Consider the following 17,687-nt stretch of genomic DNA (forward strand, 5'->3'; position numbering starts at 1 on the left):
ACTCCCCTAACTCCCCTTGCCGTTTCCCTCGTTCTTGGTGGCGTCTTTCTGCCGTTCCTCGCCTTCTCACTGTCTTTTCCTAGTCTAGAGAGGAGGAAATGGCGCTACCAACATTAAAGGAGCGCCGCGGTCATTCAGGGTGAGAGAGAAAGCTGCACTGGGTTTCTCGGAAAGACGCCGACGCTGACTTCTGAGCTCCTGGGGCTGAGCCCCTAAACTTGCCACGGGCTCTTTGTCTTTTTGAGAACTGTCCTTGCCTACCTAAGTCACACTTGGCTCCAATGGTGACCAGTGTGAGGACACTTCTTGTGTGTCCTTTTCATTTTCTCACCAAAGGGAAGCTAGCCCGCAGGACCCTCCCACGGTCATCCTATAGACCTTTGGTGATAGCAGCTAGACTCGCTGAGGGAAGGGAAGTCAACCTAGCAGAATGTGAGAGAGGAAGCCACCTTGAGGGGCATACGAGGGAGGTGAACTGCCCAGAGCGGAAGAGGGAGGGGCTGGAAGGTAGAGCCAAGCCTTGAGCCTCGAGGGAGGCAGGAAGAACCTCCATCTGAAAGGCACTGCTTCAGAGGCCTTGGAAGAGGGCCGGCCACTACAAGGGGTCAGGCTAACTACATTTGGAACCCTTGATCGTGTCACGGCCCTCCCCCCTCCCACTTGTCCAGGCGGTCTGTCACGGGTGAGCTACTGTAGCACACTCCACATCGGCCAACCCCAAACAGAGGCTGGGAGGGACCCCTTACAACACCTGTCATCTCCATGGCGCGGAAGCCCCTCGAAACCAGAGGCTGTAGCTGACCCAAGCTGGCCGAGAACAGCCCAGCTCATGGTGCTGTAGAGTCTCTGCCTAAAGAGCCTGGGCTCAGTGAAGTAGGAGGGCTTGTTTCTTATGTGTTTATCTTTCCGTCTGCTTAGCCTTGAAGCAAGGTTTGCAAAAGGATGGGGAGAAAGCTACTTTTTAATTATATATGCACATATGCCAAAACAATATGTTAATAACTGTTGTCAAGTTTCGGTTTGAAGTCAAAGTTCCTTAAGTGATTGATCTCTTCATTCCCTTTGTCACCTGTTTTCTGTTTTAGTTGCTGATATGTGTTCAAGATGAGTGGAATGGGAGAAAACACCTCTGACCCGTCCAGGGCAGAGACAAGAAAACGCAAGGAATGCACTGACCAGCTTGGACCCAGGTTGGACTGTTGTTTGCAGAACGAACCATGTTGTCCAGTAAAGCATTGCGCATGCTGCTTCATTATTTTAACATTGACTTGTACACTCAATTTAAATGTTGTGCTTGGCTATTCTCTTTCACAATGAAAATTTTATATATGTAGTAGCTTAAATGTTGAACATGTGGACTATTTGCAGATTCTATTTTTTTTGTTTTGTTTTGTTTTGGGGGGGTTGTTTTGCTTTGTTTTTAGGATTTATTTTATGGATGAGTGCTTTATCTGCATGTATGACTTTATGCCAGAAGAGGGCATCAGATCCCACTACAGGTGGCTGTGAGCAACCATGTGGTTGCTGGGAATTGAACTCAGGACCTCTGAAATAGCAGCCAGTGCTCTTAACCTCTGAGCCATCTCTCCATCCTGATTCTATTCTTTTTTTGAAAGGAAAGGAAATTCCCCCATATACTTGTTCACGTATTTTACTCTTATTATAATCAGTTTGTTGTTACAATCTTTGGGTTTTCCATATTTTTCTTTACCATTAGGTCTCAGAATGTTATAACAAGTCAATTCTGAAATGAAAAGATTTGCTGTTAGTTCAATTCTGAGTTCCTATTTGTCTTATTTTTTTTTTTAATGACATGAAATGTTAAATCCAGTTGTTTTTGAGTAGAAAATGATTGTGGTTCTTCAATGGATAAAGCAAACAGTGTTTAAACAAGCTGTGCCTCTTGCTGTGTATGGCGGTGCCATCACTAGGCAAACCTTCCATGTAGACTATATCTGGCAGTCTCACAGTTGCAAATCCATGTCCTTTTGAATGGCGGTTCTGGTGCCACCAATTTCCTCATGATGTCCTCTGTATGTGCAGATTGCTGTAGGAATAAGCTTGCCCATTTGTGCCCACAGTGCAACTGTGATAAACAACGAGGTTTAGTATTTTTAGAAGCCTCCTAAAATGTTGGGGCGCAGAGGCAGTGTGGTGGTGTACCCCAAAGTCTGAGTCAGGAGGAATTCAAAGCCAAGCTGGTCTACATGGGAGTTGGAGGCCAGCCAAGGCTACATCCGTAGTTAGATGCTATCCCAAAAGATGTGAGAGACAAAGTTTAAGAAATGCCCCTTGTATTGAGAAGGGGTGAATTGGAAGAGGAGGAAGCATCTGCGTTTGTGTTGTGGGGTAGCCAGGAAATAGTGATCATTGCACCCTCTTAGGATTAGAGCAGGAGGCTGAGAACATGGAACAGAGAGAACAGACTAGAAGTGACACACTTCCTCCAGCGAGCTGTCCCGCGTAATGTCCATGAATGGTGAGGGTATTCAGTGCCTGAGCCCGTGGAAGGGAGAGCGTTTCTCAGTGAATCCACCACAAAGAAAGACATGTTTCACACTTTTGATATTTTAAATCCTGTACATGACTTTTTTTTTTTTTTTTTTTTTTACTACAAGTCAGTTTTACTTAAATCAGGACTGACCAACAAAAACATTATTAGCCATTCATGATCTGAATTTTGGTGTATGAATTAAGTTATAGTACACATTAAAAGCCATGAGACATTTGTCTGTAATAAATAAGGCAGTGGGGTTACTCATTAGTAGCCTTTTTAAGATAAGCTATTAGGTCCGCCCTCTCTCCCTTCTTAATTCCAGCGAAGATCATTTTTGTTCCAGGGATGTACTTTTTGGGATTCTCCAAGTACTCCATCAGGGTGTCCTCTCCCCAGGTGATGCCTTTGTTCTTGTTGGCATCTGTGTATGAGAATCCAGCAGCCTGACCTGTCTTCCTCCCAAACAGACCATGGAGATTTGGTCCAGTCTTATGCTTGCCTCCCTTTTCCACAGTGTGGCATTGGGCACACTTCTGAACAAAAATCTTCTTGCCTTTCTCAACATCACCCATTTTTAATTTGATCCCAGCTGATCAGCACCAAAACGGCTGCGACCCGAAGACGGGCGTCCCGCTCTCTTGTAAATGACTTTTAAAGTTAAATACAAACAGTGCTTCTATAGAGTGTGTGACCAGAGAGAGAGAGAGAGAGAGAGAGAGAGAGAGAGAGAGAGAGAGAGAGAGAGAGAGAGAGAGTTGACAGGAAACAGAGGGAACGTGAGCTAGGAAGTGACCAAGAGAAGTGGAAAGAAGTTGAAAAAGCCATGGTGGAGGCTGTTGCTGCCATGCTTATCACGTGAGGTTAGAGAGGCCGTCTAACTCCCCTGCCCACACCGCAGGACCCCTCTCCACACCTGGCCCTTAAAGCCAACAATGAGGGAGGCCCTTCCCTGTGCTCTCTCGAGGGTCTTTATAACTCAGTTCCCTGTCTCGCCTCTGTCATTTATTTCCCAGTCTAGGAGAGAAAGGAGACGAGGGGAGGAGCCAGCCTGGGAACTGGACTCTGGCTAGCCTTTCCTTCAGCCTCCTTCCTGTGCCGGCTTAGCAAACCGGGGAAGGGACACATGCAGAAATGAGGCCCAGAAAGCCCAGGCCCTCTGCCCTGCCCTGCAGGAATTCACTGCCTAATCTCGGGAAAATCATAGCTAACCACTATAAAGGGAGAATTGTGTAAACATGGCTTTATATAGGAAAGTAAAGCTGATATGTAGATTCTAACATGAGTCCTGAATTCACAAATTTTTAAATTAATATATACAAATAACTACACCTAAAAATACAGAAAGTTGCTAAATACAGAAAACTAAAGACCTGAAGTTTCTCCCTTTGGTACTGTTTAATGAACTTCTCCATTGCACTTGAACAAGTAATTGTGTTGTTTTTCAAGAGGCACCTTGGAGTTCTGTTACCTTGTCAGACAAATGAGAAGATTTTTGCCAATTTTGATATTTTTCTCCATCGATTAAAGTTCAATTGAGCTCTGATCATTTGTTTGCATTCTGCCGGTCACTTGGTCTGGACAGTTAACCTGGAGCCCTGGGTCACTTGTACTGTGCGCCAAGCTGAATTGGGACTTGTTATATTACCTGATTGGATCCCAAGCATTCTAAAGGAATCTAAGAATTATGAAGATTTGTTTTTATTACCTTTGACAACGATAATTAGGTTAACTTTAATTTCCCCCTTTTTAATCTTGTCATCAGGAGAATTTGAATTTCTATTAACACAAGCCCCCTTACCTTTTCCAAGCCCTTTCCTCCGTCCAGCAGTGAGTTCAGGGACCTCTGCTGTGAAGTGCTGTTCTGGCCCAGCAATGGCAGATGAGCCTGACCTTGTTATGGTGAGGCTGGGAGCTGAAGCAGTCTTTGAACTAACCCCACACAGAACAAAAAGAGGTGGCAGAAATGTGAACCATTAGAAACACACAGCACTTCAGGACAAATTACGTCCTTGGCCTTAACTGCTTTAGTTAATAGGCAGCTTTTGTTGCCTATGTTCATGTGAAAAGTAGTTTAACATTCTGGCAACAGTGGTTTTTTTTTTTTTTTTTTTTTTTTTTTCAAATAAATAATAATGCCACATTCCTTCTTAGCCCCAAAAGGAGCACCGAGAAACGTAATCGTGAGCAGGAAAATAAGTACATAGAAGAACTCGCAGAGCTGATTTTTGCAAATTTTAATGATATCGACAACTTCAACTTCAAACCTGACAAATGTGCAATCTTAAAAGAAACTGTGAAGCAGATTCGCCAGATCAAAGAGCAAGGTAAGCGGGCCGGGCCAGGTGACCGCTGCTCCTCCATGTGTGAGCCCCTGAATTATTGATGGGATGATGTCACATTACAAGATGAAGGCAAGTATCACTTGCAGGGGTTTATAAATAGGCTTTATATAATTCAGCCATTCCCTGAAGACCAAAGAGACAGAGTTGAGCCGGTGATGGAACTTTTGGTCTGGTGAACTCAGCCCTGCCCCCCCCCACACACACACCTAGAGTTTTCTCAGCTTGAACAGCAAGTGATTGGCATAATTGCAAGCGAGGGGCCAGAAGGAAGCAGGAACGTGCCTCCTGTTTGCACTAGCCAGCATATTTGATGAAGTAAGGGCCTCCACTGGCCCATGCTTCTGGGTTCGAATTTCACAGCCTGGCTGCTGGAGGCTTGAAAGCCTCTAATCACCACTAAAGATTCCTTTGTGAAGGCAAACATGTCACATGACAGCTTTCTTCCTGTGGTTTGCTTTTTCTCTGAGATCAGTTTATCCTTTTCTTTTGATATTTTTGCCCACAGAAAACAAATTAAGAAAATAATATTTTTAACAGCATATTTGACTTTGTAGTGCCAAAAATAAATCTGAGGCATGCTTGAAAAGTGCCTCGGTGCCCAGGGCTGGCGCATGCTCTGAGATGTCGGCACGCTGCCTTCCTTCAGGGCCAGAGATGGTCACCTCTGGAAATGCTTTTGATGCATCTTCCTGAGATTTATATCTTTTGAAACTGCCTTTTATATAATAGTTGAAAAAACCAATTGCAAGAAAATAGTGTCTGTCTCTACAGATGTCCGAGTCACAAATGATCTCCCACTATGAACCATAAAATCTCCTCTCTTAACACGCTATTGTGTGGCATTTTCCATTACTATTGAACTCAGTTGTACAAATACAGTTCTGTCTTCTGAGAACTTAAAAATATACATAAAGCATACACATTTCTAATATCAACCCACTGTTCTGCTCACTCCATCAAAATTGTCCTGCTGTAGAATCCGGCAGCCAAGGAGCCTTCTCATGTGGATGCCTGCCACAGCCCCTGCCTGCCACAGCCCCTGCCTGTCGTTTCCTTTGCTTTTTATATCACCCGTGTACCTTCTTCATTTTTGATGTCAGCAAATGGACCAAGCGATATTCCTAGAACTCTTAGGAGGAATGTTGCTCAGAGTACAGCGGATTTTGTGCTTTTGGTTGCCGATGCCATTATAATAGAAAATATCAGCTTGTTTCAGGTTTCTAAGAATTTTTGATGGCTCAATTCTGTGAGCATTTCACATTGGTAGTTTTTGTGTTTCAAAACAGCCTTACACATATTTTTTTCAACCACTGTGAAGGTCTTAAAAGCGCAACCGTGGTAAATCCCCCTTCCAACCAGAAAACACGTTAAGATGCGTCATGCTGGGCTTGTGCCATGCCTTAGCTGCAGTGGTAATCACCAGGCACGCACCACAGCCACCCAAGAAGCAGCAGGCTTGTGAACACACTGCCACATTATCTTCTCAAAGCAGTGGGCTTGCAAAAGGGAAGCAAAGGGTAAATGCCAAAGACACAGGCGTTAAGTACAAGAACACAACTACGCTTTTACCTTCCTCGCTCATCTAATGCTTTCAGAATATTCCCACTTTGGTAATTGTTAATGGTCACATTCAGACAGGAGGTAGCTCTAAAGGCACCAGGGTCAGGGAAGAGTCCTTTGAACCTGGGCAGAAGGTTTTTCTCTCTGCAAGTCTCCTCAAATAGAATTGAGAATGACCACACCTGGAGCACATGGCTAAAGGAAGATGCCCTGTGGCAGCTCACTCGGCCACCTCCCGTCACAGTAAAGGTGACGGGAGCTGTAGCTTTCTTTCCATGCTAAGCACGTTGTTTTAAAGCCTAAGATCTTTGAACTTCTTCCTCCAGATGAGAAAAATGACAGAGATGTAACTGGTGGTGGTTATTAATACCTGCTTCCCAGAGTGATTTTAAAGAATTCAAAATGTTTTTTCTAGGGTCAGAGTCCTTTCTGAGGACGGGTATGTTCAGGCCATCTGATTTCTGTCTGTAGCGGTAGCCAGCTAAGGTTCAAAAGTAGCATATAAGTCAGGCTTGAGCCCTTTCCTCTCAATGTCCTCTCTGACCCAAACTGTCCCCGCACCAATCACATAAATAAGACCCAGCTGCCATCTTTCCACCACTATCCAAGCTTAACTTGTGAATGTCGGTCATGCTATCAAGATAACTAAAGTTAATTGAGGAGTTAAGGAGAAAACCTCCATGATAGAGTAAGCTTACATGTTTGGCTGGATCTCAGGAGCCGTACTGGAGAACCCTAAGACACTGGGAGAGCAGGGCTGGTCTTAAAGAAACTCCCCAGCTGTGTGCATCAGCACCACGGACCCTCTCCCTCAATTCTCCATACATGCTGTAAATTGAGGAAAGGGGAAAGTCATTGTAAGTGACCCACAGGACAGGATTTTGGAGGGAGAATTACCAAATGTTTTAAGTTAATATGCATTGTTTCCCGCATAAACTTTATGAGACCCACCTGTATCAAATGCTGTACCTGGCCAGATGTGGTAACACTTGGCAGGCAGAGAGGCAGGAGCTGGTATCACCATAAGTTCAAGGTCAAAGCCTGGTTTACATAGAGGGTTCTAGGCCAGCCAGAGCTACATAATGAAACCCTGTCTCAAAGTCACAAACATACAAGCACAGACCCTCTGGAAGAACAGGGCTTTGAGCACAGGGTTTGAGGATACAGGTGTGGTCACCATTGAATGTGGAATCTATTTGCATTGATGGTCTTCTGTGGCTCACATCCGTGGAGCCTTAGTTAGTTATTAGCAAAGTTGGTACCTGAGATAATTAAGTGAGGCCTGATGCTGTGACTAAATTCTCTTTGATGGTCTTCAGTAGCAGCTAGTACTCCCTGTATGCTGGGTACCCTGTTACACTTGGACTTGGTTACTATGCAGTGCTCCAAACAGGCCATAGAAAACAGAGTTTTATTGTTTTCCCTTTTCCAGATGGAAAGGCTGAGACCTGAGATGGTTAATACAGCTAAATCACAAGCTCTAAGGGAGAGCTGGGGTGGAACCCTGCTGGCCATTATAGCCTTAGTCCTAATGTATAGTATTTCCTTGTGATCTAGTGTGGCGATGTTTAGTCTCTACCTTCCTTCCATGACTTAGAAAGTTTTGTCTTGAGTAGCACTTACCCACTTTCCTCAATCAGGAAGGGGTGGGAGGCTACTGTTGCTAGATCCCACAGAATTCCAAATAAAGGAGAAATACAGTCTTTGATTTCAGATTACTATGTCCAGTATCATTCCACTTAGCAGAAAATACAGTGATTCCTATTTTGTTATAAATCAAAGTGTAAAATGGCTAGAAAAATTGAGAATTTTTACAAGGAGCACATTTCTGCTGTCCTGTTTAATGTCTCTTCTTACTCTATTTTTTTCTTCTAAAATGATTAAAAGTGGTAATACAGTCCTGTAATCACAGCACCTGGGGGCTAGAGGTCAGGGATCACATGCTCACAATGTATCCAAGGCCAGCCTGCACTATGTGAGACACTGTCTTTAAAAAAAACAAGATCATTGAAATCCACTTTGTTGCAGTGTATTTGGATTTATCTGTGAGGTAGCAGAGAATTGGCTTCAGACTTTTTATCAACAAAAAGGAAGAGGCGCATATCAGATGTTCAGGGATCTATTTCAAAAGACTCTGGTTTGAGATATACAGGTCACTTAAAGTTTCATTACAATAATTCTAGTGATAACATTTTAATATGTGGTGCTGACATGAGAATTTGGGGTTCTAGGTTGCTGCAAACATGAATTTTCTCCAGTAGGGTAGCATCACAAAGTGAAGAAGTATCTGGAGATGGGAAGGGGATGTAGTCAACAAAACTAAGCCAGGCATAGTGGTGCGTGCTTTTAACCCCAGCATTTTGGATCCAGAAGTGGATGAATCTATGTGAGTTCAAGGCCAGCCCAATTCCCATAGTGAGTTCTAGGACAACCAAGGCCCTGTCTTGAGGAAAAAAAAAAAAAAAAATTTTTTTTAATTAACCAAGGTAGTTGTTAAGCATAGCCATTGTTAATAACCATATGTATGTGAAGGATTATATAACAAGCGAAGGGAAAGAAAGTGACATTCGAGGTTTCTTATCCCTCGGCTGCTCGGTGATATGCATTGAGTTTGCCTCCTGCCTGCATGTCTGCAGTCTTGTCTAGTGGCGCCTCCTGTGCACCAGACTCAAGGACAGTGGCATGACACAGTTAGAGCAAAGTCTGCCACGAGGGGATCCCTACCACAGGCATGAGACCCTATAGCTTGTGATTTATTGGTGGCTGTCCCTCTAGACTTAACCGAAAAGGGAGGATGTTGATATTTATTTAACTTGCAATGTCTTAACTATATAGGTAGCTGGCACATAAATACACACACCAAAAAAATGTTACACGACCGAAAAGCTACTTGTGGATCAACAGTTACATTAATGTGTATGGTACAACCTTTATTTCTCCTATCTTACTGGTTAATTTAAATGAAAACTAAACAGTACCCATACTCTTTCATCAGTTGTAATCAGAGGGTAGCTACCATACAAGAATTTGGCAAAATAAATTGGAAACATTCTTGGAGAGTCAAATTGCTACATGATATTTACAATAATGAGAGTTGTCTGTTATTCTCATTTGTAAATTATGCACTATATATCCCTTTTATACTAGTGAAATATGTCATAAACATTGTGATGTGCCCCCCCCCCACATACACACACACTCAGCGGACTGGCTTTAAGCAATTGATAGTCTGCCATTGAGAGGGAAGTGTAGGTAATCAGGGTGGAAATCATGTACTGACAGAGTTTCTTAAAACCTGGAGGAAACAGTAAGGAAATAACCCAACTGTAGCATTTACAAGCAAAGTGCTGCAGAACTCTCAAACTCTTTCTCTCTCTCTCTCTCTCTCTCTCTCTCTCACACACACACACACACACACACACACACACACACACCCCGCTGTCTGTTCTCACCTTGCCCCGTGTTGATAAAGCTCTTACTCAAAGCCAGCACAATCGTCGTCACAGCTGTCACCAAACAACATGAGCATAATGACTAATGGCAAGTCCTTCCAGCAGTGGGCCGTCTATAAGTCAGGCTTGGTGCAGAGGCTTCCCATCATGGCTCATAGTCCACGTGATGAAACCTTAGAGTGACAGGCAATTGTCTGCTGGAAGGGCGGGGTTACTAGACTTGACACGTAGATGGCATGCACCTGGAGGTGTTCATGCTTAGGGTACGGCTCAGTGTTTTGGATTACCTGTCAAACATGACACTACAAAGACCTTGGTATTTGGATAATGACAGGAGACTGCAATGACGTGTACCCTAACCTACTTGCCTTTTAAACAGAAATCCTTTTTACACTACATACAGTTTGAGTCTCAATTGCTAGCTTTTTAAAAATCTTTAAGTGATCTTTAAGTGTTCGTCAAAGTCAACCAGTTGCAGTTGTGTAAACTAACTGGCTCATTCCTCAAATCTGATTGGTTCATAGACTGGTCATCGATATAATACACCCATTAAGAAAATAGACTTTATTTAAAACCCAGTGAATCTATTATCTCTCTTCACCAGACCACGTGCAGCTTTGCTAACTTCTTGGGGTCTTCATTGCAAAATCTGCCTTATGAAGGGTAGGCTTACAAAGTCTTCCCTGGGGCTTGGCACACTGAATGATTTCGTTGGCAGTAATCTCCACCAATGTGTCTGACAGCTATACTTGGATGTGTCATCCAATAAATCTATATTATCTGTCAAATGCCTCCATATTGAAAGGAAACAAGTAATTCTTGTATCTTCTATATGTCATCATTTTAAGATTTACTATTCACATCAATTTTTTTGGTCTTAATTCAGAAATAAGTAAATAGAAGCCATGCAAGTGTTCAATCAGATAGAAATCAGACAGTATTGCTTGGTCTTGCTACTTTGGTCTCTTGCCTTGGGCTGTCTGTGCATCGGCCTTGCCTGAGTGGCATCACGGAAACTGTGTTTAAGGTCTAGGATGGCAGCAGTTTTCACTCAACACAGAAAAGAACCTGGCCCCGTGATGACCTTTAAAGGTCAGAGTGTGTTGTGTTTCTGGTCTTCAGAAAACAGCTAAATCTTATCCCTTCAGTAATTTAACCAATGTCAACAGTGTGTCCCTGATACCACAGTTGCTAATGAAGGTGAAGCATTGAGTTATACGTATTCCATGTGCATACTTGCCTGTGGAGCAGTGCCTCACACTAGTCATGAAGTCTTTAAGATTGGTGGACTAAGGGTGAAATTTATGTCCTCCTTTCTTCCTAGAGACCCCTCCCCATTATTTTATTTCTTAAGTACATGGAAGGCTGCCTTGGTGTAATAGCTTTTTGGTAAAGATTTAAATCATTCGGTGCAACCTGATGCTTTAGGATTTTTAACGCTATAGACTGTGAGCTCAATCGAGATGTTTGCTTCTCGCCAGCCCTGGGCTGAGTTCTGACCCTCCACAGTTTCATGGTGAGTGCACATGTATTGCTGACTGTTCATCCCGCTGTGTGCCCATCAAGGGCTGAGTCAGTGTGACATCTGCTCCTGCTGCTTCTGTTACCTGAGCTCAGAGACAGTGGCATCCCCATTGTGCCCAGAAGAGTCCTGAACCCAAGGGAAGGGCCCAGGGAGGGAGCCATTCCCTAACTCTCCTGCCCTCCCAGTGATCCAGATGGATCATTCTGCTGTGACACACCTCCACCTCCGACTGTCAGTGTAGCTTTGGCAAGAGCCCGGGTAAGAGCCCTTGCACAGCACAGGTGACTCTGCCGTCTGCCTCTAGCCAGCCCTTTATAGCTTTAGATGCCTGTTGTAAGTGCAGCCACAGAGCCTTTGCCTCTTAGTTGATGGCTTATTTCACTTAACATACTGTTGAGTGTAACGGGATGCCCTTGTTACTAAGGATGTCACTTTTTCTTTATGATACTGTGGATACAGCCTGTGGCTTTGCATATGTTAGGCAGACACTCTGCTGAGCTACATACCCAGTCCTTGGTTTTTTAAGGCAGAATCTAACTTGAAATCCCCGTGTGGCCCACGTGGGCCTGGAACCTGTTAGTGTCCTGTGTCCGTGTCCTGCTGCTGGATGGCTGCAGAGACACTGGTTTTGGAGGTGGACGGATGGGTCACATTGCTCGTCTCTTGGTTCTTCCCTCCTCCCCATGACTTATTTCCTCTGAAATATCTTCACTGGCTTCCTCTCAGAAGATGCTCACGGTTTACCAACTAATGGCTGTGCATTTCTGTCCCCCTCCAAGCAGTTTTAAGGTAATAGCTCTAGGAAAACAGTAATAGTGTTTCTTTTTTTTTAAGTCCAACTTTATTTCTAGGGAATAATACTCGCATAACCTGTTCTTTCCATGGTGCAAAGTCTGCTGAAAATTTACCTTTTGTGGTTTTACTCTTTGAGATCACAATTGCTGGATGTTTTTCAACTCCAGACTCTATATTACTCTAGACTCAATATTATGAGTACTTTGGGTCTGTTTTCTAAGACCACTGAGGTGTTTGAATGTATTAAAAGAACTATACTTCTTTTAATGCGTATTGATTAGAGACTTTGGATGCCAATTCACTTCACCTGGTAATTTTAATTTGATCTTTTCATTATAATTACATATAATACAATAGTGACCATTTTTAAGTATATGGTTCAATGACAGTAAGTACATTCAGATTTTTGTATGACCATTAGCAGTCTGTGAATTTTCTATTCTGGGCACATCACACAAGTAGAATAATAATTACTTGACTGTCTATGACAGGCTTATTTCACTTAGCATGAAGTCCTTGAGTTTTGTGCATGCTATAACAATCATTTCCCTCAGCGCTGCCTCATGACTAAGTCATGGTGAGTCAAAAGTATCCATTCATACTGTCAGTTAGAAAATCTCTTTGTGAATGTCTCTTTTTGCTGGGTGTCTAGAGGGGTGGGGTTGCCTCTGTCGTGGGCTTAGAGTCCAGCAGGGGCAAAAACTTCCCATGGGAGAGGAATGTCACTGCAAAGGAGAGAGAGTTTACACAGGGATTTACTGTTTACTGTGCAAGCCTAGCTGCCATGGAATTTAAAGAGATCTGCCTGCCTCTGCCTCCTGAGTGCTGGGGAACAAATGGCTCCTTCTGCACCACACCAATATACTTTATACCACTCCTAGCAAGGGAATTAGAACACGTGTTCTTTGGCCTTTCAGCTAGAAATTAAACCATAAGCCAGGGCCCATGGTATTAGCTCCTGACCAAACATTCATATAGGTATTCATATATACAATGATTCATGCATGCAACTGAATTACAAAAGAGGTTATTTTGAATACATTTTAGCTGTGTTAAAAATACTGATAGGGACCTAGGGGAAAGGGTCAGTAGGTAGAAATATTTGCTGTAGAAGTATGGGGACCTGAGTTAAATGACCAGCACCTGAGCCATGTAAAAAACCAGGTGTGGTTATGCCTGTAACCCCAGCAGTGTGGGGCTGCTAGAGACGAGGCTTTCTGGGATTTTCTGGAAAGTGGCCCCTACACTCACACAGATGCACACACCAGTCCAAGCAAAAGGGAAAAGCCTGATGGAATGACATCTAAAAGAAGCTGTTTTGTCTAATCGGTTCTTGAATGCAGGTAGCCTTGACTGCTAATAAAAGGAAAGTAGGGGATCTCTGAGCCTGACTATGGCCTAGAGCCATGCAGGTTCTACTGCCCGCGACCTCTCGGGTGGTCTTGCGCCCTGCACTCCCTCGCCTCTGTGTTCTCCCTCAATCAGTGCCCTTGCCCTCTCCACATCTGTGCTCACTGCGGCCAACGCTAGCCCCATCCTTGCCTTTCCCGCTCCATGAGTCCCTTTCGAGGTCCCACACCCAGTCTTACCATTTAGTTGCCCGTCTAGACTCCACGTGCATGGGGTGCCCCGTAGAAACCACAGTTTGTCGCGTCTCCTTCTGGACCCATTTTCCCCTCTTGCCTGTGGTTAGTCATAGTGCCTGCCATCACTACACACTAGTGGCTAGACACGGGGTCCTGGTTGATCCCCTCTGCTTCCTCCGTGCTCACTGACGATGACGACAGCTCCCTTTCCCGCTGACGCTCTAATCCCCTCTGCTTCCGCCTCTATAACCCGTCCCCTTCCCCCAACATGAAACCCTAAAAGATAATGAGCTTGTAATCCCTGTGTGGGGGACTTCGTTGAGGCTCCCTGTCTGTGGTGTCCAAGGCCTTCCCTGTCTTTTCCTTTCTCTCTAGCCGCCTCATTTCTAAGTCTTCAAGCATTCATTAATTAGTGCTGAGCTCCATCGCCACTGTCCTATATAATATACATTCCATTTTGACTTGGAATAGAATCTAAGCTGGAAAAAAAAAAAAGTAACCCTCCCTGCCATACCTCAGGAGGAAACACAGTTATTAATTTCTATGTCCTTTCCCTTCTGTCTTCCTTACACATAGGAGACATCCATGGCTTAGAGAAAATGATGAAGGAATGAGAGATTCGGTGTTTTCTTCATTCTAAAGATACGAATAGCACAAGTCTAGCAGCTTTTAAGCATCAGTATTTCCTTGTGAATCTGAAATGAACTCCTGCGTCATTGTCTGGGATTGACCAGGAGCTTCCTTAGACACGGTGGCTTCTCATTCATTCATACTCTCACAGAGATGGCTTCTGTGGCGCGTGCTGTGACGGGCTTTGGGAATATGAAAAGAGCAGCAACCCTCCCATCCAGAGGTGGGTCATCTGCCTCAGACAGCCATGTGGGAACATGCTTTCTGTCTTTAGCTCTTCCCCTGCCCCCGTTTGCAAGCTCGGCCTATAGCAGCCTGGGACTGTTATTTAGTAGGTGATGAAGCTGATATTTGGATTGAATAAAGGAGGTAAGAATCATAACAAAGCAGTAAGTGGGAAGGAAGCAAGCAGACAGGCAGGATGAGGGAGGAAAGGAAAGGGGGAAGGGAGGAAGGAAGAGAACCTTTTTTTTTTTTTTTTAACCAAAAAGAATATATGGCTGTCTGCCATATGGCTAATGTTTAAATCAATTCTTTGTAGGTAAGGCTTCTTAACTAGTTTTTTAAGGTTTATTTATTTTACCTTACGTGTATGAGTTCCTTGCCTGGTGCCCAAGGAGGTCAGAAGAGGGTGTTGAATACCATGGGACTAGAGTTATAGTCAGCTGGAAATCTCTATGCAGATGCTGGAGATCACATTCCGATTCCCTACAAGAACAAGTGCTATCAGCTGCCGAGCCATCTCTCCAGCCCCTAACGATACGTTTCTGGTTAGCAATATTAAAAGACTGTTCTAGAAATGGTCAAACATACAGTTCTTTGTTCTGGAAAACCTGTTGTGTTCTCTGCTCATGCACTGGCTACCTCCACCTGTGGGGCCCTTTCGGGCCTGGAGCCATTCCTGTGTGTGGTTACTGAGGGTGAAGCCCAGAGACGCTAGGCGGATGGAGGGCTTCAACCAGAAAGGGGTGAAGTAGGGTCCAGGCCACAGTCTCTTGGAGTTGCAAAGCTCATGTGCCCTCTCTCCTGTGTCCTAGCACCTGCCTCTGAGACCCAAGGGCATGCTCATGTTTGAAATTCTTCCTTGCTTTCTTAGGATAGAAACTAGTGTTCCACAGAAGAATCCAAACCAGCCAAACTAAGATCGCTAGTTAGTGCTGTGCGCCTAGAGGTGGCTTTACTTAATTGTTGAGAACAGATTTTGATGATGGCTCCAGCTTCTAAGTGATTTCACGGGGCGTCTTCGATCTTATCTCAATGCACTCAAGGGCCGTGGGCCCCAGAGGCTGAGGCGGCACTACTGCCAGCGGCACCCTCGGGATACGACACCTGTGTGCTCGCCCATCTGCCTTTCTGACAGCTGGTTTTCATTCCCACTGAGCACTAGTCAGCAAGATGAGGTCACTGTCCTGTCCCTCCAGGTGATGGTGGTGAGCATCTCCCACTTGGCCTCAACTTCTGAGCACCGCTGCTCTGACTTGCAAGCATCCTTCTCTGGTTTCAAAGGAGCCTAAAAGTCAAGGCTACACTGGCGTTGCCTGTGCTGGTCCTTCTTGTCATCTCTCCGGTAGCTGCAGTTTGTGAGTGGATCCCAGCAAGATGTGGTTGCAGCAAATTTGGTGTACAGCGGAATGTGATGAGGGAGTTTTGGAAGGCAGGCACAGGCGTGTGGCCAGGAAGGTGGGAAATGGGGTATCCCTAGCTACCGGGGCTCTCCAGATAACACAGCATGTCATGTGAGCACTTATATTTACGGGACATACAGATATTGGAAACTTTGGCGGCACAATTGATCACAATGATAAGATACAGGACATAAGATATAATGGGTATTGTAAACAGGAGATACTTTTGTAACATTAAAAAAAAAAAAAAAAAGAACTTGCTCTCTCGAGCCAATAATGGCACTTAAACGGCAGCCCCCCTACATGGGCCCCATCATTGTGGGGTTGCAGGCTGTTCTAGAAACAGAAGCCACATTTCAGTCAGGAAACACTTCATAAGTGTTTCAGATACCTATCTACAGAGACCTCAGAAGACATGTTCAAGTTGTCAAAAGTTTCAGTGAAGCAAGGCCGTTTCTTTCCTCACCCTGTGTAAATAACCAACTTTTGTCCTTGAGCTCCTTCCTCCAGTGATGTTAGTCCTGTCCCCTGTGAAATGTAGATCCGTCTTTATGCTGTATGTAACTACCTGTCTGTACTTTGCCTTCATCAGAAGGCAAGGGTCAGCTGCCACCGTGGAGGGGGGAAGGGGGCCACACTGGTGGGGGGCTTACATTGTCCTAGGCATGGCTACGACCTGTACAATACTCCTGCAGAGGAAAGCTGCTTCTTCTCTCAGTCTTACAGGAGGCAGACTCAGGCGTAGGGCCACACAAATCAGAGGTAGAACCAGGGCTCAGATCTGGATCTCTACCTACCCGGTTCCCACGCCCATGTCTCCAGCGAAGGATAGCAAGCCCGTCATCCAGCTCTGTGCCTGTGGTTTTTTTCTGCCTGCCATTGGGAGGGAGTCCTTCCGAGTGAATCGGGAAAGTGTGGAACCAGCTGTTGCTTTGGGTGTTCCAATTGCTTAGAATATTTCTTACAGGTTTCTGTTGTAAAGGGTGGTATCAAATGAGACACAGGAACACATACACATACACACATGACTCACAGCGGGTCTGGCCTTGATGAGAAGGCACATGCTCCATTTCAGGAAATACATTGGGGACGGCGCAGATTTCACTGACAGTCACTGGGATCACACCAGTGCTCATTACCTCACTGGCCAGTCTACCAGACCTACTGTGTTCTGTGGCTTCTAAAGAGCCACCTAGAAAATGGTGGGATTGCCGGGCAGTATCGGCACACGCCTTTAATCCCAGCACTCGGAGGCAGAGGCAGGTGGACCTCTGTGAGTTCGAGGCCAACCTGGTCTACAGAGCGAGTTCTAGGACAGGCTCCAAAGCTACAGAGAAACCCTGTCTCTAAAAACCAAAAGAAGGAAGGAAGGAAGGAAGGAAGGAGAAAATGGTGGGTTGACATTTCAGGTATTTATGCTTAAACTTTCATTCAGTATCTGTAACAGCATGCCATGGCGCCTTTCTGTGCCTGCATTTCTCCTTTTTGTTGTTTTGTTCAAAGAAGGCTGCTGTTTAACATGGTTACTATCTGAGGAGTGGCTCAGATAGTCAGCTCTTCCAGGCTGCCGTTCTTAGCACCTCAGACAGGGTTGGTGTTCTGCAAGTGATACGTTTTGTCCTATGTAGATAAAGAAAAATGAAATAAATAATGCCCGTTGACATGGATGTGGTCT

General features: G+C 44.7%; 2 protein-coding genes across 8 annotated transcripts in view; one reads left to right on the forward strand and one right to left on the reverse strand.

Annotated features, from left to right (window-relative positions):
• Nucleotides 1–17,687, forward strand: part of Ncoa2 (nuclear receptor coactivator 2) — a 215,075-nt gene that overhangs the window by 136,143 nt on the left and 61,245 nt on the right. For all 7 annotated transcript variants that reach the window (XM_051196935.1, XM_051196983.1, XM_051196975.1 and 4 more), the window contains exons 3-4: nt 1,086–1,190; nt 4,649–4,821. In XM_051196935.1, coding sequence (XP_051052892.1) covers nt 1,105–1,190; nt 4,649–4,821 — 259 coding nt within the window. In that variant the 5' untranslated portion in view covers nt 1,086–1,104. The remainder of the gene's footprint in view (nt 1–1,085; nt 1,191–4,648; nt 4,822–17,687) is intronic.
• LOC127231460 (cytochrome c, somatic-like) lies at nt 2,666–3,093 on the reverse strand. Its single transcript, XM_051197020.1, has one exon. It carries the CDS (start codon nt 3,067–3,069, stop codon nt 2,755–2,757), a length of 315 nt encoding a protein of 104 aa, XP_051052977.1. The 5' UTR covers nt 3,070–3,093; the 3' UTR covers nt 2,666–2,754.

Source organism: Phodopus roborovskii, unplaced genomic scaffold (assembly GCF_943737965.1).
Source record: "Phodopus roborovskii unplaced genomic scaffold, PHOROB, whole genome shotgun sequence".
In the NCBI taxonomy this organism is placed as follows: domain Eukaryota; kingdom Metazoa; phylum Chordata; class Mammalia; order Rodentia; family Cricetidae; genus Phodopus; species Phodopus roborovskii.

Excerpts from the sequence above, each read along its gene's own strand:
- LOC127231460 (XM_051197020.1), bottom strand. The coding sequence starts at position 3,069 with ATGGGTGATGTTGAGAAAGGCAAGAAGATTTTTGTTCAGAAGTGTGCC.